The sequence below is a fragment of the Dicentrarchus labrax genome, unplaced genomic scaffold (genome assembly GCF_905237075.1).
Source record: "Dicentrarchus labrax unplaced genomic scaffold, dlabrax2021, whole genome shotgun sequence".
NCBI lineage: Eukaryota > Metazoa > Chordata > Actinopteri > Moronidae > Dicentrarchus > Dicentrarchus labrax.
Genome location: NW_026136713.1, coordinates 25,185,724 through 25,208,223, shown reverse-complemented (window position 1 = coordinate 25,208,223; position 22,500 = coordinate 25,185,724). Strand labels below are relative to the sequence as shown.

Sequence of the window (22,500 nt, the reverse complement as noted above, 5' to 3'; positions counted from 1 at the left end):
GACCAACAAGCTGACGCCTCGACGAACGCACTCCAACAGCTGGAGAGCAACGGAGACACAAACAGTTAGGATTCATTAAAACAGGAACACAGAGCTCCTGTTGGTGCACTGTGGAAGGAAAATACTCAAACCTTTATCTTTTGAAATAAACTAAAAAAAGTTTTGTCAACCTCTAATCTTTTACTTTTCTTTGAGTTTTAGAAACACAATTTTTTCAAAGTTTGACTAAAGAATAAATGTAAATCCATCATTAATATTAGAATCTACTTGGTTTATCTGTGCCTAACAATAAAGAGCCAATATGTACAATATGATGCTACTGAAACCTTTATTTAAACTAATTATTAGTTTATTTAGTTTGAGTTTGAGTTGAAATAGAGACAGTTCTACCCTCTCTATCGCCCCCCTGGTGGCTGCCTGCAGTATAGCATATCAAACAAAAGTCACATAAAAATTAGTTTTTCCCTAAGACGGTTTCGGGCACTTTAGGTAGATCACATCAGCTGATCTAACTTTATATTCACGCTGCCCACAGAGTTATCCAGAAAATTAACATCTGGATTAATGCTGAGTCATCAGAGAGAAGCTGAACACATTGTGAAGGTGAGATTAAATCTACTCAGACTGCCTTTATAAATCCCACAGCAGACAACCTGGTTTTATTCCTTCCTGAGTGTGAGTGTATTTACCATAGAGAGATCCCCAGAGCTGGCAGCCGTCAGCAGCACTATAAACACACACACAACACAGTTATATTCACATTACATCAGACTGCAGTCAAATGATGTTCACATAGAAAACACCTGTCTGTCTGTCTGTCTGCCTGCCTGTCTGCCAACAGATGTTCCTCTTTCTAGAAAGATCTGTTGTAATTCTGTTATGATGACTCACTGTGAGCAAAGGTCAGGGGTTTTTACTCCCCAGCAGTGTGTAAACAGTGCGTGTTGAGATTCTTTAGGTTTCACTTTGCTATAAAGATTTCTCCTCAGGTTATTTCCTTGTAGCAGGGTGTTTACTGTCTCTGGAGCCATTGAACTGCTCAACAGCACATGTAAAACTACTGGAACGAAGACTTTAAATGTGTGTGTGAACAGTTAGGGAGTATATATGACTCTAAATATCTATAAAGCCACAGGAGCAACGACTGGGTGCTGACTCATGGTTTTGTTTTTATGAGTCAGTTTTCTATCTGCAGAAACTCGTTTACGTCTTTCTGGAACTGAACTGGAGACCAATCTATTCTATTTATCTACCTCCTTCCCCTTGGCAATATCTTCTGCAAATACAACATCCATTTTCACTGCTACGCGAATGACACCCAGCTCTACCTCTCCGGCAAACCCAATTCCACTCTCCCACCTTCCTCCCTCACTGGCTGCTTCACCGAGCTCAAATCCTGGTTCTCCTCCAACTTCCTCAAACTAAACAGTGATAAAACCGAATTTCTTCTCATTGGCACTAAATCAACCCTCTCAAAAGCTGACAGTTTTTCCCTCACCGTCGACCACTCCTCTGTCTCCCCCTCCCCCCAGGTTAAGAGTCTGGGTGTCATCCTCGACACCACACTATCTTTCCAATCCCATATCAATAACATCACCCGGTCTGCATATTTCCATCTACGTAATATTAATCGCCTCCGCCCCTCCCTTTCTCCCCACTTCACTGCCATTCTTGTACACAGCCTCGTCACCTCCCGCATCGACTACTGCAACTCCCTTCTCTTCGGTCTACCTCACAAATACCTCCATAAACTTCAACTTGTTCAGAACTCTTCAGCTCGAATAATCACCAGAACCCCCTCCATCCACCACATCACCCCTGTTCTACAGCAACTCCACTGGCTCCCGGTCAAACTCCGCATAGACTTCAAAATCCTCCTGTTTATGTTCAAGGCCATCCACAACCATGGGGAGCAGGGCTTTCAGCCGCTCTGCTCCCCAACTCTGGAACTCACTCCCACCGGACCTCAGGAACCTGGACTCTCTCAAACTCTTCAAATCAATTTTTATGTGTTGTAAGGTGTCCTCGAGAGCCCAGAGAGGCACCTTTACATAAAATGTATTATTATTATTATAATCTAACCGACTGTGTTTAAATGCACTCTTATTCCAAATATGACAATAAGCTCATGTAAACAGCAGATTCTGTCCAAAAGGATTTAGAGAGGGCCTGAAATGAGCCGGTACTCACTGATACTGACCTTTGTCCCCCTGAGAGGAGCACCGGGCTTTAAGGAACTGTCTTACAGGTTCTTATTGTTTTATCTGGTTGAAGTTTATTTAAAGTAACAGTAAAGAAATCAAAGACAAAAACTGATCATTTTATGACTTTAATTTTTCGTAACATGGATTTTAAAAAGTCCTTTATAAATGAATAAAGATTAAGAGCTGACATGTTGGAGTGTTTTAATCGGAGACTGATGAATTTCAAGCTGTTTGTTTGTTTGTTTGTTTGCAGATGTAAAACTGAAAGTGTGAGGATGTGGAACAACAGGTTCATTAAACCGGAAAGTCCCAGAAATTCCACAGTTTCCTTCCTGACACCGGATCAGGTGACCAGTAAACAACCTCAAACTAACAAAGAGTTACCATCAGCACCAGTCTGAGGGAGATTCATGTCTACTGTCTACTGACTGTTACAGAAACACACACAGAGACGTTAACGGAGCTAAAGACATTAGGAGTAAAAGAGAAACTTATTAACGAGGAAATAAATAAAATCTTTCTGAATCAGGTTTCACTTACAGTTTGTAAGTGATGACAACAACAACAACAAATACAACTACACACTGGTTTTAAATATACGTTTTATAAAAGGTGTGTGTGTGTTACCTTGTTCATCGGATGTCAAAGAAGTGCTGGAAAAAGAAATCACAGAATTAAAATGTGACTCCTTTCAGTGCTGCGAGTAGTGATTATTATTGATTATCTTTTGAGTTCACTATTTTCTACAAACAGTTGACTGATTATTGCTCAACAGAAAATTAATTAGATAATAATCAAAGTAATTCCAGCTTCGGTTTAAGACGTCAACTTGGGCTGTGGGAAATATAATATTCTCCACAATTTTCTGACAATTAATAATTGATAGATGAAAGATAATAAATACAATCTTTCAGCCCTGATGAGATTAACACATTTCTTACCTCTTTTCAGTCCAAACAAACCTTAAATACTGAATTCTACTATTTTGTTTAAGTAAGAATTCCCACTGTAAAGATCTTCCATTAAAGCATGTATGTATATTTGTATAAATGTAATATTTGATTGTTTTTATTATCTACAACTTATCTATAAAGTCCACAAAGACACAGAACAGAGAAATAAAGCTGTGTGTCTGCCAACGTACCCAGTGGTTGGTTCCACAACCAGATCGGGCATCCCCGTAGAAGCTCCCTGGCTCACCACCGGCCCCTCGTGGTCCAGGATAAAAACCTCGTCCTGGCAGATTTCTGTCACAAAGTGGAGGTGCTCCTGCAGACACAGAGCGATGTAAATATACGAGCAGACGTTGGGATGATAAAACATTTGAGTCAGAATCAAACACGAGTTCAGTTTACCTGAGCCTTGTCGATGCGATAGAAGCGATCAGCTGACGTGGCTGTAGAGCAGAGTCATGAATGTCAACAGGAAACACTTCAGAAATATGTTAGACTCTTAACTTTATCAGCTGAAAACACTTCTTTTAAACTGTCTCTATATATTACATGTATACATTTCCTTTAAATTACACTTTATATACATTTATAGTGTACATGTAACTCCTATTTATTGTGTTGTGTTTGAGCTTTTTATTATAATATGTATTTATTTATTTAGGCAGCATAAAGACAATTCTGTCTAAATGTCATTTTTGTGCTGTGAATGACAATAAAATAATCTTGAATCCTTAAATCAAGTTTGACTTTTGACTTTATATTTTTACTACATGTATTTTGTTAAAGCTTTTTATAACCATGTTTAAAAAAGAGCTGTGCAAATAAATTGTGAAAACCAAGAAGATAAAGGTTTGATGAGGAACTTGAAGGAGGTGGAGTGATCAATAGGGATAGAGATTTATAAAAAGGCCTGAAGATTCAGCAAATCTGAACAATTGGGGAAGTTGATTCCAAAACGTTGTTCCTAAAACAGCAAAGGCGCGGTCAGCTTTATTTTTTTAGTTGGGGGGAGAATGAGGAACGATGTCGTTTAGCACTTTATATGTAATCAGCAGGATGGGAGATGATTCTGCTTTTATTAACTATGGGAGGTTTAAGGAAGCTGCACTGAGACACTTTTTGTACAGTTTTGTAACAGGATGGTCATATGCTGGTTGTTTTCTTCCTGCTTCTTTTCTCTGCAGTTTTCTCTTGTGTTACTACAACTGAAACTGGCCAATCCTCATGCCAAGCCCTCAGTATAAAAAGCCTGGCTGATAGTTCACTCTCTCTGATATTGACTCTGCTGTCTGTGCTGCTACGGTATGTGTTGGGAGGTTTAGGACTAGTTAAGTTTCCCTGTACACGTAGATAAACTCTGGTTGGTGCCACCTCTAGTTGAGCCTTTTGTTTGTATTTGGTTTCTAGTGGTAGTTGTTAGTAAGGGCCAGTTATGTTTTATTATTTTCATTTGTCACATTTGTAAATAAATCACCGTTAACTGTCACAGTTACTTTGACTTTGCAGGTTTGACTTTTGAGCAAAATGGTTCAATAAACTTGATAAGTGACAGAATTGTCAGGTCCAGTTAAAATAATTTGTTCTGTCAGGACTTAAGTGAAGAAAATTAAGACACAATTAATCTTGCTGCGCAGTCACTGAGTGAGGACCATTGATTCAGGTTATTGGGTTTTGCAATTATTTGCAGAAATAAATCAGTGTATCTTCAGCATAACGCCGATATGACATGTTGTTGAGTAAAAAAAGGATGTGTACTGTAAGGATATACATAATTTAGTCATAGTTGTTTTTCATATGTGTGTCAAAACAAACACAATAAATTAGATTTATTTGGGTTTTTTCTTTATAAAATGTTCATCTTTATAATTTATCTGAATGACAGAACCTTCATCGGTCGACTGATCTGTACAACAGGTGTCAGTGTATCCACTCACAGTCCAAGAAGCTCCAGTTGGGAGAGAGTCTACTGGTTGAACTGGTCCTGGGGACTCCTCTGTTCTCATCCTGAAGACAAAGAGATAGACACTGTGATCTTTATCGTTTCTTTACTGGACAGTAAACTAGAAAAGTTTAAGAGGGTGATTATTTGAAGAGAGAGAAAGCAAAAGAAAGGAATTCATACAGATTATTTTTGAGCAGTTGAACAATCAATAGCAAGACGGAGACAATCAGGACAATGAGGCAGTAAATGTGTAGTGTAGTTTAAATTAGTGTTGTCCTCTTCTCTCACCACAGCTAATACAGATCAGTTTATATTTGACATGTCCAGAAACATATTTTCCAACATGGGTGTCAGTCTGTAAAACATTGAATTATTGTATTTAGCTTCTTTTTGTAGGTCAGTTCTTAATATTAAAGTTTATAGTGCAGGGGTCTCAAACTCCAGACGTTCTCTGTAGCAGCGTAGTTCATTTCCAGCCCTGTACTATAACTCTCATACATCCTGCTCTGAATGTTTGCCTACATTTCCACCACCATTTTATAAATGTTAACACTTTTCTCCTAAATGATAGCAGATCTAATCTAAAACCATCACAGGCTCGTATATAATATCTATATCTATATATCTGTTACTGGCTAAGATAACCAGGTGAATTAGATTGTAATGTGCATGAAATAACTTTTCTTATATCATATCGGTCGACCACTACTTGAGATTATATTTCTGTATTCTGTTTGTCTATGATTTATGAGTTAGCCTTTCCATTGAACTCCACAAAGATACACTGCAATGTCCTGTTGTTTTGTGTTATACACCATGTGTGCCAAATGTGGGAGCTCCTCTGAAGTAGTTAAATAAAAAAAAAAGGATCAGGAAGAGTCAGAACACAAGCAACCATCAGCTGTTAAAGCCAGGGCTGAAGGTGTGTGAATATCTTAAGAGAGTCCAAGGTCAGTGCTCTGAGAGTGGAAAGTCCCCGGTAGTACTGCAGATGTACAGCAGAGTGCCGAGTCAGCAAGACCAGCACACGACAAAGAAAGTACATGTTCAGGGTGGAGTTCACAGAGAGTTCAGGAAATAGAAATAAAAACCTGATTTCCTGTCCTATATTTGGACAAACGTGATTTATTTGTCAAGGGGTTGTGATTTGATAAAGGAGCTCAATACAATATATACACAATATATAATATATTAGTTATTATAACAGAAAAGTTAGTTTAGTTAGAGTCCATTATGTATTTTTAAGGATAAGAATGAATTTTTCATGTTTTCAGTTCAGTAAGGATCATCTTTGTTGTCCGCAGCCAAGGTAAAATTGTGTTTTTTATTTTAATTTTAAATGAAGGGGAAGTTCAAATTGGTGAGAAACAACTAGAAAGAATAATAAATGATATTTTTAACAGCATGTTGTGGGCCAGAAGTGGCCCCTGGGCTGGCAGTTTGAGACCCCTGGTGTTGTGTAACCCAGTGCTTTATTTCCATACTTTATAGAGCTGCTAACACTGCTATCATATAACTCTCCAAAAGTGTTGGTTTTTTTTAACAGTTTCAAGAATATAATTCCTAGTAAATGTTCTTGAAATGCTGACACAGATGTTAGGCATTGTAAAGAGATTTAGAAATGTTATATATGTAACAAATAGCTTCAAAACTAATAATAACCAAACTCTTCCTGCAGAAAGACACCCAAAAGTCATATACCTGATAGTGCACTCTGTGGCCAGTAGATGGCGCCTGGTGTAAGTCCTAGCAAGCACAGCAGACAGGTTTCAAGGTTAACACACAGCCAAAGCATTTACATCAAAAAATTCCACAGATGTTAGTCAGCGAACGTTTCCCACGTCAGACACACGGCTAAAGAGCAGCTCTGCATTCCCACTGGAGCTTATGGTCTATGAATAACGGGTGGAGAGATGGTGCTGCAGGCAGAGAGAAACAGAGGAGGAAGGAAGAAAGGAGAAGTAATGCTGAGAATGAGGGTGAAGATAAGCAGGAACTTGCCTCTTGTAGTCTGTCAATATAGAGTCTGCATGTCTCCAGGTCACAGTCGCCCCTCACCACCACGATGCCGACTGGGATGGCTGCAATACACAAACACACATTTCAGACCACAAAGCACCGACAAAGTGAGTTCAACCTGCATGTTCTTCCAACCAAGGGAGGCAGAGACAAGCTGGAAACACTGATTTTATCACTTTTTTCACTGATTACAGCCACTCTGATAACCAGTCTTTGGATCTTGGAGAATTCACACACAGACAGTGTCGTGTATGAACGCTCTAAAAGAGCTCTGCTCACTGAATGTGGTGATGTTTTTGATGAATGGTGAACTAAATGACTCTGTTTGAATCTAATGAACGAGGATGTGTGTTGTTTAAGGTCCTGTGTGTAACATTGAGGAGGATCTATTGTCAGAAATGGAATATAATATCCGTGGGCATATTGTTATGAGTTTATAATTAAAGAGCAACCTCCTACACACTGGTCTTATGACTCCTCTGACAGTTAATGACACACACTGTTGAGCTAAAACTGGAATTAAAAAAGGTAGATACCAGGAGGAACTTTAGTTTCACTTTCATTTTCTGATGGAGATTTTACATCTGCACACTCATTAAAGGACCAGTATGTAGGATTTAGTGGCATCTAGTGGTAAAGTTTTAGATTGCAGCTAACTGAACACTGCTGGCGGCCTGGGAAGGAGAAAGGGTTGTGAAGCCCTACAGACAGTATCTTACCTACTGTAGAAATAAACCAGCTGTAGATTAAAACCAGCTCATTGTAAGGTAACAAAAACACATTGATTCTTATATCCAGGTGATTATACACTAATAAAAACATACCTGTGAATATTATATTATTTTTGATCACAAGAAATCTTTAACAAAGGATAGAACACAAGGTTCCTCCACACAAACTCAGAGCATTTTCTAAAGCAGCTCATTAGAAACATAAATGAGGAGAAATAAACGTTGGCGTGTGAAGCGAACCCTGAGCTCGCCCTGAGAGCCTTACAGATGTCTCGTAGCCGCTCTTTGTCGTACTGCAGCCGGTCGTACTCCTGGAGGCTGATCCGGTTCACTCGGAGACGCAGACGATCTGGAACCGCGTGAGGACTGGAAACAAAAACACACACAAGTGCATATACGTGCACACACACACACACACACACACACAGTTCAGACGTGTCCACATATACATCGGTGAGGACACACACACGCACAGATGCACACATCACAAACCAGAGCTGAGCTTTTGCAACACAATGACGTTCAATCAGATTCCTTACAGTTACTGTCTGCAGGTTTTCTCTCTGAGCTTTTAAAGTCTGATAACTGGATGTTTGTGAGAGGCAGTAAAAGTAATAACCCCCCCCAGTGGTGGCAGAGCTTTTACTGTAAAGATAAAGGGCTCTGCTATCCTCCTACAAAACACTGCTGGTCACACAGCAGCTGTCTGCCCACCCTCTAAAGCTCAAACCCTTACCTGCAGAGGATCAGAAAGGGGGTCAGATCAAAGTACATTAGCGTCACTTTTATCTTTCTCAGTCACAGCTCAAGCAAAATTACAAAAAACTGCTTTTCTGGGGGGGGGAGGGAACGGACATCAAGTGAAAGCAAAGGAGTGGTGCAGCTCTAATAAGAGCACAGCTCAGGGTGAAGTTAAAGGGAAAGGGACTACAGCGGGAAGAACATCCAGACGAGAGGCAGAAGCACACTGAGAGGTGGAAAGGCTTCAGCATGCTGCCATACAGTCTCTCTCTCAGTCTGTAGTTAACAACGTCACATCCAACAGCACTCCACTCGGGTTCGACCAATGCAGCGTACAAAATGTCTGCACAATGTTTGTTTTACAGTGTTTAAAGATTCAGGGGCTGAATACAGCATCTGAGGCCGACAGGAGGACGGTTCGATGATCCAAATAAATATCTGAGTATGAAATAAGATAAAAGTTAGCGGAGGAGAATGTAGTGCAAAGAGTATGAACATATAATAAATCAGAATCAAATCAAAACAAATATAACGAAATATAATAATAAAATATATATAATAAAGGTTTATTTATCACGTGCAGTAAATTATATAGTGAGAGTTGTGATTAAAGACCAGTTAGAGAAATAGAAATATAAAAGGACAGAAAGTTAAGATAGAATAAAATATATGTGTGTGTGTATAAAAACTGCAGGTCTGACAGTGTGCAGTGCTGTTACCACTGAAGGTACATGAGCTCCCTCTAGTGGTAGGTGGAGGACTCTCCAACATACTTCTTTTTGAATTAAATGAATTAAAACATATAATATTATCATAATACTGCAGATGGATATATGCTGAAATGTAATTTAAAATAATGCAGTATAGCAGCACTCACACTGTAAGCCAATAAAATAATGACGCTGACACTTGCTATGGCAGACGCAGTCAAACTAAATGTCCTGTCATATAAAATAATGTCATATAATTTAATGAATTAGTATTTAATTGGTAATTTAATTATCAAACGATGGTGAATTGTGGGTAAAATTATCATTATGTAAACTAACTGTAATCATTTTTTACACATTCTGTGATCAACCAAACTGCATCATATCAATCAGAAACTGGTTTTAATATCATCTTATTATTGATCGAACCGGAGACAGACACACACACACACACACACACACTGTTACACACAGTGACAGAGGGCTGAGGTACTTACACAGAGAAGGAGTCTGGGGGAGCAGAGAGGCGGCGCAGATCAGCTGCACACACCTTCTGAATACTACCGCCGCACACCCACACACACACACACACACACACACACACACACACACACACACAGGAGAGAGGAGGAACGTATGGCGAAGGAGAAAGGAGAGACGGGTGAGGAGGAGAGGAAAGGGAGAGAAAGAAAAGAAATGAAATGAAAGAGAGGAGAAGAGGAAGGAAACAAATGAAAATAATAAATAATCCAAAAGATCAGACATGTTTTTCCAAAAAGAGGAGGAGAGACAGGAGGAGAGACAGGGGGAGGAAGAAGAGGAGGAACAGGAGGAGAGACAGGAGGAGAGACAGGGGGAGAGACAGGGGGAGAGACAGGAGGAGAGACAGGGGGGAGAGACAGGGGGGGGAGGAAGAAGAGAAGGAACAGGAGGAGAGACAGGAGGAGAGACAGGGGGAGAGACAGGGGGAGGGACAGGAGGAGAGACAGGGGGAGAGACAGGAGGAGAGACAGGGGGAGAGACAGGGGGAGAGACAGGGGGAGGGACAGGGGGAGAGACAGGGGGAGAGACAAGGGGAGGCAGAGGAGAAGAAAAGCCCAGAGGTAAGTAGACAAACATTGATAGCACAGAGTACAGTAGCATACAGTACATAGAGCAAAGACATTAGTTACTGCAGCTACAGGGACTCCTCTCCTGTCTGTCTGTCTGTCTGTCTGTCTCATTACTGTGCAGCTGCAGACAGACACACATTAATACACAGAGATATACAGGAAGAGATATTAGTGCTACGGGGCGGAGGAGAGTTAGTCGCCACATAATCAATAAACGTTTTATTGTGACACGGCGGCGGGGAAACCACGCCGTATCACGTGTCCCTGCGTGTCAACGGAGACGTCTCGGCAGCTTAATGAGAGTGGACAACACACACACACTCTGGTTGTGGTTTGGCGAGCTGAGGAAGAGGAGTGAATGTCAGCTCCCACTAAACAGATTGTATGACTCACTCAGTGCTTTAACAACAGTGCTGGCCTAGTTCCTCTGTGTGTGTGTGTGTGTGTGTGTGTGTGTGTGTGTGTGTGTGACTCACTCGTTGAGCAGGGGCACAGAGGTGCGTCTCTTGCTCTTCTGGACCATGTTGGCCTGATTTCGAAGGGAGATGCGGAGAGTGGAGGGAGCCAATCGACAGGGCTCACCGTCCACCTGCACACACACACACACACACACACACACACACACACACACACACACACACACACACACACACACACACACACACACACACACACACACACACACACACACACACACACACACACACACACACAGGGTTAATCAATTAACCTGGACTCTATCTGACCACAGCTTTATTAGAGATTATTATTCCTTCAGCAAATGAATTGTATCTTTGTGGTAAAATGGTTCCATAGCGCCTCCTAGAGAACAGAGCAGCCCCGGCATCCTGTCTCACTGAGATGTGTGAAGGTCAGGAGGCTCGTGCATCGTGTTTAGACGTATAAAAAAGCCTCTTGGACCCAAACCCCAAACCCAACAGGAAGGCAGCCATTTTGAGTTTAACGTTGAATATTGGTGCTGTTTTTGCTCCCGTTGTTTTGTCCCGGCACTACTGACTGACTGACAGCTGTTGATTTAACCTGGGTCATATGAGCTGTCTGGGGCACAGTTGATTACAATGTCCATGCTCCTGATTTTGTGAATTTACTTTAAACTACTTGAATGTACCTTATAAATAAAACCACATATTTGATAAATATTAAAGTCATAAACAGGAAGAAGAATGTGGAGTTTATGAAACACAGGATTGTTTAATATCTGTGTCTCATAATGTGTACGTGCTCACCTGGACAGGTACAGTCTTGAAGGTAGTGAGGATGACCTCTCTGCACTGGTGCAATCTCTCTCCGTGACCGCCGACCTGTAGCGCCGCCTGGTGGACGAGAGGGAGATTCACACCAACGGTTGCAGTAACAGGAGGAACATTAACACTCATTCAGTACTCATTCAGTACCCCGGTTCTCACCAGCGAGGCCATGGTGAAGCCGATAACCTCGATGCAGCCGTCGTCATGGCGCTGCGGTTCAAAGTCCCGGTGGTCACCTGTGTTTCCCCACGGCATGGTGCCAGCACAGTACCTACACACACACACAGACACACACACAGACACAGACACACACACAGACACACACACACACACACACACACACACACACACACACACACACACACACACACAGCACACACACACAGACACACAGACACACACACACACAGGTGTCACAGCTCGGTGATAGAGGATGTTTTCTGGTTCCCAACCTTTATCCTTCAGTGACCTCTTTATCTAATAAACTGATTATAATCAATAATACAGAACAGCTGATAAACTGCACTCTGTGTGTATTATGGCCGTTATTGGCTGTTTGTGTTCAGGTAATCAAACTGTAGATATTAAATAATACACTAATGTTTTTTTTTAAGATTTTAACTTAAAAAAAAACAGTTAAAAGTTTGTTTCGTCAAAGAGTTAAATTATCTTATCTGGTTTTACATCTAAAATAACAATTTCATTTACTTTTTTTCACAGAAATGAATTAAATTGAGATTTAGGCCCCCTGTGTATATTTTCTAACACCATGTGACCCCAGTAAGGGTCCTGACCCCCAGGTTGGGAACCGCTGTTAGAGCTTCTTTAGCTTCAGTAGCAGTCCTCAGTAATATCACACAGGAGCCGCAGTGCCACCGACCTCAGACAGCATCGTGGACTCACCTGGGAATGTTCAGAAACACAATGCACTGGAATTTCAGCTCCTGGATCTTAGGGGTTAAGTCGGTACCGTCACACTGAGGAAGACACACAGGTAAAGAAAGTGAGAAGGACAACTCCGTGGCATGGATCAGAAAATGTGCTGCAGTCTTTTGACTTCACTGTAGAAAACAACTGCTTTTCACTCTCAGATCCTCGGTTTGCTTTAACTCGTCACATCCAGCTTCACTCTCAGTTCTCCGTTCTCATTCTCGGTTTCAACGTTCTCCCTCTCGGTCTCAAACCGGTTCTGATGTGTTGGAGGAGGTGGAGACTGATACAGGTCAAAGGTTAACGTCTGCACAGGACGTCCTCAAGGACTCGATTCAGGGTGTTTTTATAATTAAATATTGGAGTTGGACATTTTTCAGCAAGGATGTAAAGTTGTTATATCTGCAATAAGTCTGGTGATATTCTGTATTTGTCTGAAAACAGTGTGTGTGTGTGTGTGTGTGTGTGTGTGTGTGTGTGTGTGTGTGTGTGTCACATCAGTGAGCCGCACTGTAGCACCGGGTGAGGCTGGAAATCATCAGACAGCACTTGCTCTCTATGGCGGTCAGCGGTTACGGGACACTCCGCGTTAGCTCGTTATTTTCCAGGAAAACTGATATTATTTCAGGATATTTGGTAATTTTAATCAATTTCCAGGTGAAAAAGTAGTCTTTACATTTCCATGTTTTCCAGGACTCACTCAAGGACACAATGTGGATTCTCCTCAAACAGCCGGCCACTACATTCAAACCTACAGTAACCTACATACCTACTAGCCAACAGTACAGGGCTAGGGAACACATATCGCAGACGGCTAAAGCTGCAGTAAATAACTTTTATAAAAACAACTGAGTCAACGATCAACTCTCTTTCTCCGCTCTGATTCGTTGTTCTCGTTCGGGCCCGGTGGATTCTGAAGTTTCAGCAAATATGACAATATATTTTTATAAAAGTTACCTACTGCAGCTTTAAAATGAAACATGATTCTCTTTTTAAACAGCAGAGGGCGCCAGCTACTGTTGATTTTGCATATTCAACGTCCTGCGTCACTTTTGAGGCCGACCCGACCTCAGGAATAAAGAATTCTCATATCATATCATTTTGTTAAAAAAGAAAATCCTGAGTTGCGTGTATGGTTAAAGTCTACTAACTAACATCGTTCAGTATGTTGTATCTGATTAATGTGCAGAATCAATCATGGGAGCGACGCTATGTCCTCGCTGTGCCTGTAGTGGCCTCGTGAAGATTCAGTGTCTCACTGAAGGACACTCCAGCATGGCCGATGTCCAAAGAGCAGTTGAAGGACGGACGTTTTAATCACCATGCCGACCTGCTGCCCAGACATGTCGACATGGAAAGCGATACAGAGAGAGTGTGTTAACACTCACCACCACTCTGACGTGCTTGGACAAATCCCTGGAGCTCCTCTGGAGGAAATCTGAGAATGCAGCCTGCACACACACACACACACACACACACACACACACACACACACACACACACACACACACACACACACACACACACACACAGAAAAGAGCACAATCAAACAGAATTACAGGTCATTACATTTCCCTCATTAAAAAGAGATAACTCCCCTCCATGCTTCCGTTCCAGCTCCCACCATCTTTCATCCTTTACAGCTTCTAAAAAGTTGCATTTAAGATTTTCTGTGATCAGAATGAAGCTTTAGATTAGACAAATGCAACACTACTCACAGTACAAGTGCACAATGAAAGATATCCTGATGTTTACTGAACCACATGGGAGGCAAACTTCTGACACTCTTCATTACTAATTTAAAATTACTACACTGCAACAAAGGAATCTGAAGAAGGTAAAAAAAGAGTTTAAATAAGATCTTACAGCTAATATTGAGCTCGATTTAACCGATTCAACCAGTAACAACAATGGTTGCATAATATCCCAGCAGAGGAACCAGATTATTGTCCTTATTTTCAGAATAAGAGCACTCATAACTTCTCAGTTAAACAGAAAGTGATCTGGTTCCACTGTTGGAAATGAAGCAGCTGTTTAAAAATAAGAATGTTTCTGGTTCCTTTATTCAACACAAAGTCACAGATTTTTATTCTGCTGTCTGAAGAAATTGAGTCTTATTGGAAGATTTTAGATTAAAAGGTACAAATTCTCACAATCAGCTCAATAAAGTAACTAAAATACTGATTTTAAAAATCTCAAATAACTGAGTTTGTAATAAGCACAACTCAAATATCTGGCATATTCTCTTGTCTTATTGCCCGTTTCAGTCTTTCAGTGGTTGCTAGTTTTAAGAATCGGATCCAGGCAGAATAGTTTTACTGGGAGATGTTTTTGCTCAACACAAGAACATTTGATTAAACTGAAGGATATTTGAATTGTTTCTATATTTCTCCTTAAAGAGTTTCTAAAAAATGTAAAAAGCATTTAAGATTTTCTGAGATCAGAATAAAGTTTTTACAGATAATAAAAGTGCAGAATGAAAGATTAATTTAGACTAATGATTACTAAACCAAAATTAATAAACTGCACTCTTTATTATTAATTTAAAATGACTATAAGCTCAGTTAACTTTGGCATCGCGTTGTGACCATATAGCTGCATTTTTAATTGGAATTAAACGTTTTTATGGCTGACTATAAGAGTTTTCCTGTTTAAAGACCCCTCGCTCTCTGCTTTATCCTAGCAGTCAGTCTTTCATTTGGATTTCCTTTGCTTGATATTTGCCTCTTCTGTCCTCATCCTGCTCTCTTTTCCCTCTTTCCCTTCCTTCAGTCTTGCTTTCCTTTCAGCCGTCAGTGTTGCAGATCACTCTCCAGGCGTCTGTGTGTCTCATTAAAACAGCGAAAGTTGTGTGTGAATCAGTTGAGCGGGACACTCACTCCTGCATAGAACATCTTGTTGCGGAAGCGACTGTTAAACTTTTCTGGGTTGGCCTCTGGAAAGACAAAATGAGAGAGAAAGAATACATTAAATCTGCTGCAACACAGAACAACACAGCGAGTAAGACGGTGAGAGAATCAGACTAATTTGTGCATTAATGCTGCGTCCGTATCCGAATGTGTCCTTCTTAATATTTGATGTCATTCCGCTCAGCGTACAGCGGAGAGGACACATTAACGGGAGAGAGGAGGACTTAATGGAAGAGAAACAAAGTTAATACAAGATGAAATGTGAAAACACTAAAATAGATCTCACCCACCTCGGGACTCGTGGAACTCCAGGGTGACGTGAGCGTCGAAGCCCAGGCTGAAGTAGTTATTGAACACGTTGAGAGGCAGCTGAGGAGGCACGAGAAATATTAACAGAGAGTGTTTCTGCATAAATATTGTACAATTTATTCACATTGACAGCTCAGGTCCATATATAATGTCTTACACTGGAGCTTTTTACCTCTGCACTCATTTTGTGAGGACACTGACATCTCCTATCTATAGACCTACTATCAATAACCTCCCGTCTTCTGACAGTTTTAAGGACAGCCTCCTCAAACAATTTAAGATCACAGACACAACATACATTCTGACGTAGAACCCACATGTGATAAATGTTTACAGCTCCGTAATGTGTCCTAAAGGTGCTTCTCTTTGGTGATTAATCCTCCACTGAAAGCAGAATCTGATCCCACGCTTCTGTTATTGTTTGGATGTGAGACCCCCCCCCCCAGTGGCAGGAATTACATATCGTACGTTTAACCTTCAAATTAAAAGCCTCAAAGTCGCCACAACAGTGAACAGCCTGTTGTCCCCACAATGTGATTAACCCTCGTCACACACACACACACACACACACACACACACACACACAGTCTAAGCTGACCTTCTGCGTGCCCTCCTCTGGCTGCACAGCACTGTTCTCCACGAGCAGGTTCCACCTGTCCAGCTGTACCACCGAACCGTCCTCCACGTGACATAAAACCTTGGACACCGGCTCGTCTGTGTAACCCTGCAGAGGGACAAACACAGACATTACATCATAAACAGTCAGCAGCTACTGCAACCAGTCAGAGGAGTTTCCCAGTGTTCATTTCTTCTACCGAGGAAGACAACTCCAGTGAGAAGTCGGCTCATTTCTCCATAAGACTCAATGCTATTGGCCTCTCTGTGCAGCCAATGGAGCTGCCCCCTGCTGGCCGTTACACAGAATGCAGGTTTAACACACTTCCACTGTCCACTGATTATACTGTCAGTGGTTCATTCCCGAGATATTGTTAATTAAGTCCAGACTGTAAACAATACTTATAATATTTAGAACTCATATTCTAGGAACAACAACGGATGATCAGAAATGAAAGAGAGGGGTCACCAAAGCTTCGCAGGGGTCGCGAGGCCTTCTTTAAGACTTTAAATATACGCACAGAGCTATATCTCAGCGTCTGATTCACCAGCTCGCCGAGCATCAGGGATAGAAAACACTGAATTTGTCAAAAAAGAACCTGTTAAGTTGTTAAAAATGATAAAAATCCAGAATACAGACAGAGAATTGTATAAAAAGTTCCCTGAGCAGGAAATAATCTGCTCGTTTTACACAAACTTCCTGTTACTGAGTTCACTGTTTCAAGTTGATTCATTTAAAAAGGGACGATGTACATTAAAGAACACGAGGAGTCCACTATGTTAATGAGCCACATTGAGCCCGTTCTCTTCTGCAGTCCCAAACAGGCTGATGGAAACATCTCAGAAACATTCAAAGGAAACATACAAAAGCACAAATAATAGTTGTTACTATAATATCCATAAAGAAAAAGGTTGTGAACCAGTGAGGTAGAATCAGTAGGTAACAGGGAGCAACAATCTGTTGATGATGAGCAACATTACTGCCTCTCTCTCTCTCTCTCTCGCTAACACACACACACACACACACACACACACACAAACAAACACACACACACACACACACACACACACACACACACACACACTCTCAGAGTGAGAGAACGACAGCGACAGGGTGTAATGATTTGCTTTCAATCAGCGGTCATTGAGGCTGCTTCACTGACACCACGATCCCCTTAAGAGCAAACAGCTCACACGCACACACGCGCACACACACACACACACACACACACACACACACACACACACACACACACACACACACACACACACACACACACACACACACCTTTCTCCTGCCATTAGTCATTCAAGCCAGGTCTCCCTAATGGACAGTGTTTTATCTTTCTGTCATTCTCTCCATCCTCTGTCTGCTTTTTATTTTCTGACTCTGGACGGGGTCAGGAGACCAGAGGATGGACACACACACACACACACACACACACACACACACTCTCTCTCTCTCTCACACACACACACACACACACACACACACACACACACACACACACACACACACACACACACACACACACACACACACACACACAGGCTGATGATAGTAGCGCTCATCAGGAGGGCCTCCTCTGAGGTTCACACACACTCACACAGAGAGAGAGGTGGGGCAGCAGTGAGTAACACAAACACACAACTGAGTGTCAGAGGGAGGAAGAGGGAGGAAGAGGAGGAAGAGGAAGGAGAGGAAGGAGAGGGAAAGGATATTAAGGAAACAAAAAGGAAGATAAGGAAAGGAAAATGAAGAAGGAAAGAAACAGGAAAAGGTAAAGAAACCAAAAAAGTAAACTGGGAAAGGAAAGACGAGGAAGAGAAGAGAAGGAGATGAGAGGAAGAGAGAGAGAGGGGTGGAGAAGGAAGGAAAGGTGGATCATAGTGTATAAAGAAAGAGGACAAACTCATTACACTAATTACACTCTGCTAGATATGAGTTCCTCTGTTCAAAGCGTCAGTGTCTCTGCAGCAGGACGCCACGGACACTCTGCTGTCGCTGCTTTATGTTGGTGTGTCCATCAGTGGTGCAGCTCAACAACAGGGCAGTTACTGTCACATGGGCAGTATGTTTGTATTGGGGCTTCAACTGATAGTGACAGTGACAGTGGCCAGAGAGAGAGAGAGAGAGAGAGAGGATGATAGAATAATCAGTCGATCAATAACCTTTACACAGATACTAAATGAATGAATGTTTGATATTATCAGAGAAATAAAGAATTTAAAATACATTCACACACATGGACCTGGACTAAAGATTGATTCCTTTCTGTTACTTTACCAAATATGTAAGAATAATATGAGCTGTGTGTATAAAGCAACAGAACAACGTAACATTAGAAAAGAAAATGTGTCGTCTGTATTTTATATTTTATATCTGTATCAGGCAGAACTCGCTCTGTACTGTGAAGCTCTTCCTCTTGTCTGCTGTAAAGAATAAATAATGGAGGGTTTCCACCCTGTGAATGAACTGGCAGCTGGAACAGTAGCTATGGTTTCACTCCAGACCAGAGTGGCGTTCAGGGACACTTCCAGATCCCTTTTTGACTGAGGGGGGGCAGGAAGTATGTTTCAGTTATTCCCAATGTTTATGGACCCCATGCAGAAATATTCAGATACACTAAACAGCCCAAACACTGATTGTGATTAACACAAAGCATCTGCAAAGGAGAAACTCACGGGTGCACATAGGAGCCATTTTCATTCAGATATCTTCAGGTCAGAGGTCAACGGGTCCCTTTGAGAAGATTAGCCTAACTTTGGGGCGTTATTTAGCCCTACGGGGTGATTCTAAATGATTGATTGTAGTAGTAGTAATGTTTAAGCTCTAAATAAGAAGGGTCAGTCTTAGAGTTAGTCTTAGAGTTAGTCTTAGAGTCAGTCTTAGAGTTAGTCTTAGAGTTAGGCTTAGAGTCAGTCTTAGGGTTAGTCTTAGAGTTAATCTTAGAGTCAGTCTTAGAGTCAGTCTTAGGGTTAGTCTTAAAGTTAATCTCTTTCTTAGGTGTTTAGAGTTAGTCTTAGAGTCAGTCTTAGGGTTAGTCTTAGAGTTAATCTTAGAGTTACGTCGTCTATCTGGAACTTTCTACAGTTCGAATCAAAGATGTGAAGGGTTAAATATAATTAAAGTTATACTTTATGAACTAATGATTGTGACTGTACACAAACGTTGTGTAATACCATTATGACTAATGTTTCCTTCATTGGTTTCTTTTGTTGCTGTTTTTTTTTTAATGTATTTATTTAATTTGACCCCTGTGACATCCAGGGTGTGGGAAGGGGAGGAGGAGGAGGAGGAGGAAGGAATAAGATGCCCTTTGTCCGGCAGCTGATGAATGTTTGTTTAAATTTAAGTTAAAATGACTCATGTTTAGTGGCCTATTACTGACCATTTCCCATCAATCCAACCTCCAGTATTGAAATTATATTGATAATAGTCAACAGCAGTGTAATGTGGCGTAAACGCAGTTTTTACAGATTTTTAAACTTTTATTCTTATACAAAACCACTGGAAGGTCTGATTCTGTGTTTCATTCTTTATCAAAGATTAAACAACGTAGATGTTGTCTGTTGGGTGTTTGTGTGTTTCTCTATGAATCTCCCATAAGTCCAGTAGAATATTATAATGACCCTTCCTTCTGTTTTACTTTCTTTGATTAAATCCACTGTAGTCTCTCACTGCGGGGATGTTTCCCCTCAGGAGGACGTGTTTGCAACAGAGCTTCTACTTTCTGCTCTTCTAGCTGAGGTTTTGTGTTGCACTGAAGTGGTTTCACTATATTCTGCGATGAATTGATGTGTTGTGCCTCGGAGAGGTCAGAGATATGCAGTCGTACACTTCCTGGAATGTGGTTTTTCTGTAGCTCAGAAAGGTAAATACTGACTTTATTTTACATTTTCATTCATTCATTTCTATTTAAGTTATATTTAAAGTGCTGGCATTGTTTGTTCCTGAGCTGTATCTTAATATTATTTCCCCCACAGAGATAGCTGCACTTTTATTTAACTCATCTGAATCGTGATGTGGATCTGAACGGACAACCCCGCTACGTCCTGCCGCGCTCAGAAGTCAAGGCTAGGAACTCACCCCACCCCAGTTGAGCGTCCTGGCGAGGTCATTTCCTGTTCCCAGAGGAAGAACAGCGACCGGAGGCTGGGGGTTCATCTGCAGCTCATCGAGAGTGGACAGGATCCACCCCACCTACAGAGAGACAGGCACAGAAAGCGTAAAGCCTCGCTCACACTACACGACTCTCTGTCTCCTGATAGAACTAATCACAAATACACTACAGGAAATAAACATATTAACAGTTTGAATTAAACTAAAAGCTCCCTGTGTCAAACTCCCTTTAAGAAATATTATATTTTAACTATTCCTAACATGTCTGTAAAGACCCGTAACTCTAGAAACACGAGCTATAGGCCGTCATATGTCCACAGTCTGACTGTCCAATCAGCATCAATATAACCTAGTGGTTCCCTACCTGGGGGTCGGGACACCCACTAGGGGTTGCCAAAGCTTCACAGGGGGTCTTTGAGGCCTTCTTGCTTTTAAGGGGTGTTTTTTAAGTTTAGATTATTATGAGTATTATTATTATTTCTCAATAAAATAAGTGCTGGTTGGTGGATCAGATACACCCTGAACTGAACACCAACTTACAGCACTGTTTATTCATGTTTGTGTAACAGTATTTGATGAGTTTTTTCTCTAACTGTACGGTTTGCTGCTTCCTGTCTGGTGCTGGGGAGACTCAGCTCTCCGTGGATCCCTGCATGGCTTCCCGATGTGTCTCTGACACGGCCAGATACTCAGAGACTCAGAATACAATGTACGCAAAAGCAACAGATTATAGGAGAACAGAGGCTCACCGTGCCGTCCCCTCCGCAGGCGAGGATCCTCAGATTTGGCACTTTCCGATACAACTCCAACCTGACAATTCACAAAGGGCACAGAGCAGAGGGAGGCCTGGTTGTAGAATAAAAGAGGCTTCTTCAGCAGAAAGCAGTGCTGATTGGTGTTGAGTGGGTGTAATTGGTCCAAGTTTCATGAAAACTGCTCAACCCGTGAGCAGACTGTTTAAATAAAAGAGGATAATGACTCAAATTTAAGCTAGAACATACAGCATTTTCCCCCCAGCAGTGGTTCCTGATAGACTCAACTGGTTATAGAATAAAACCGTTCCTCTGTAAGTGCGTCCTTTATGTTCATAAATGGTTTGAACAGAGTAAAAAAAGCCAGAATGTTACTCTGACTTCAACCCCATGTGCTAAGGAGGGTGAATTTTAATACAACGTCAGAAGTGAAGGGTACTCACGCCTCTCGCAGTCCGCCCTGTGACAGGTCAAAGACTTGTCGAGGGTTCAAGATCCACATGAACATCTGTAACACCTTGGCACCCTGCAGAGAGAAACACAGAACATTATTCTGATGCAATCTTCAGCACTGTTTCTGCAGGAGAGGCTCTATAATTGAGATGATGGTATGATGATTTTCTTTTAGTAAACTCATCTGATAAAACTAATCCCGTTTGAACCGACAGCTTCCTAATTAAATGTTCTGTTGCTGGCAGCCGGCACATTGTAATAACTCCTGTAGCCTCAAACAGCCCGACGAGGCTGAGCACAAAGACTTTACACCTTCAAATAAAGCATCCACTCAGACGCTGCTGAGGCCCGTACGGACGAGCTAAATTAATAAAAGAACATCATTTATTCAAATCTGATAATGTCAGGATGTGAGATTACGTTGGTCTTCTGCAGGGGGCGGAGCCTGATGTGGTAAAGCCAGCTGAGATAATAAAATGCCTCCAATGCCCAAGAAAGAACACCTGTAGAGCCTGCATCCTAATTGTGCTCCAACTGTCTTCATCATTGTGAAATCACACCCTCACTTAACTCCTGCCACCTAAAAAGAGGCAAGCATTGTGTCTGATATTATTTTTAAGTTGAGCATGTGAGCAGAGTGGAGCTGTTTGTTCTCTCCACACTCAGCTCAGATTTCACTCCGCATGTTTAAGCTGTACGATAAAGCTGCTTGATCACAACTTTCTAACT

The 22,500-nt window shown here is 41.4% G+C and overlaps 1 protein-coding gene and 1 long non-coding RNA gene across 8 annotated transcripts in view; one reads left to right on the top strand and one right to left on the bottom strand.

The window, feature by feature from the left end:
• Positions 1–18, top strand: part of LOC127374731 (uncharacterized) — a 967-nt gene extending 949 nt beyond the window's left edge. The window contains exon 3 of the long non-coding RNA XR_007887245.1: positions 1–18. This exon is cut by the window's left edge and continues 132 nt beyond it. This is a non-coding gene — a long non-coding RNA (uncharacterized LOC127374731).
• dgki (diacylglycerol kinase, iota) overlaps positions 1–22,500 on the bottom strand; it is a 70,920-nt gene that overhangs the window by 5,565 nt on the left and 42,855 nt on the right. For 3 of the 7 annotated variants that reach the window (XM_051419837.1, XM_051419838.1, XM_051419839.1), the window contains exons 11-31: positions 21,762–21,844; positions 21,316–21,376; positions 20,534–20,647; positions 16,427–16,552; positions 15,810–15,888; positions 15,490–15,545; positions 13,999–14,061; positions 12,584–12,657; positions 11,840–11,951; positions 11,660–11,746; positions 10,889–11,001; positions 9,798–9,860; positions 8,115–8,215; positions 7,101–7,180; positions 6,801–6,845; positions 5,092–5,161; positions 3,560–3,600; positions 3,349–3,473; positions 2,832–2,857; positions 690–727; positions 1–39 (exon numbers count right to left, since the gene is read on the bottom strand). The exon at positions 1–39 is cut by the window's left edge and continues 82 nt beyond it. In XM_051419837.1, the coding sequence (XP_051275797.1) occupies positions 1–39; positions 690–727; positions 2,832–2,857; positions 3,349–3,473; positions 3,560–3,600; positions 5,092–5,161; positions 6,801–6,845; positions 7,101–7,180; positions 8,115–8,215; positions 9,798–9,860; positions 10,889–11,001; positions 11,660–11,746; positions 11,840–11,951; positions 12,584–12,657; positions 13,999–14,061; positions 15,490–15,545; positions 15,810–15,888; positions 16,427–16,552; positions 20,534–20,647; positions 21,316–21,376; positions 21,762–21,844 (1,596 nt within the window). The remainder of the gene's footprint in view (positions 40–689; positions 728–2,831; positions 2,858–3,348; positions 3,474–3,559; positions 3,601–5,091; positions 5,162–6,800; positions 6,846–7,100; positions 7,181–8,114; positions 8,216–9,797; positions 9,861–10,888; positions 11,002–11,659; positions 11,747–11,839; positions 11,952–12,583; positions 12,658–13,998; positions 14,062–15,489; positions 15,546–15,809; positions 15,889–16,426; positions 16,553–20,533; positions 20,648–21,315; positions 21,377–21,761; positions 21,845–22,500) is intronic. The other 4 variants (XM_051419841.1, XM_051419843.1, XM_051419840.1 and 1 more) reach the window with 3 other exon arrangements.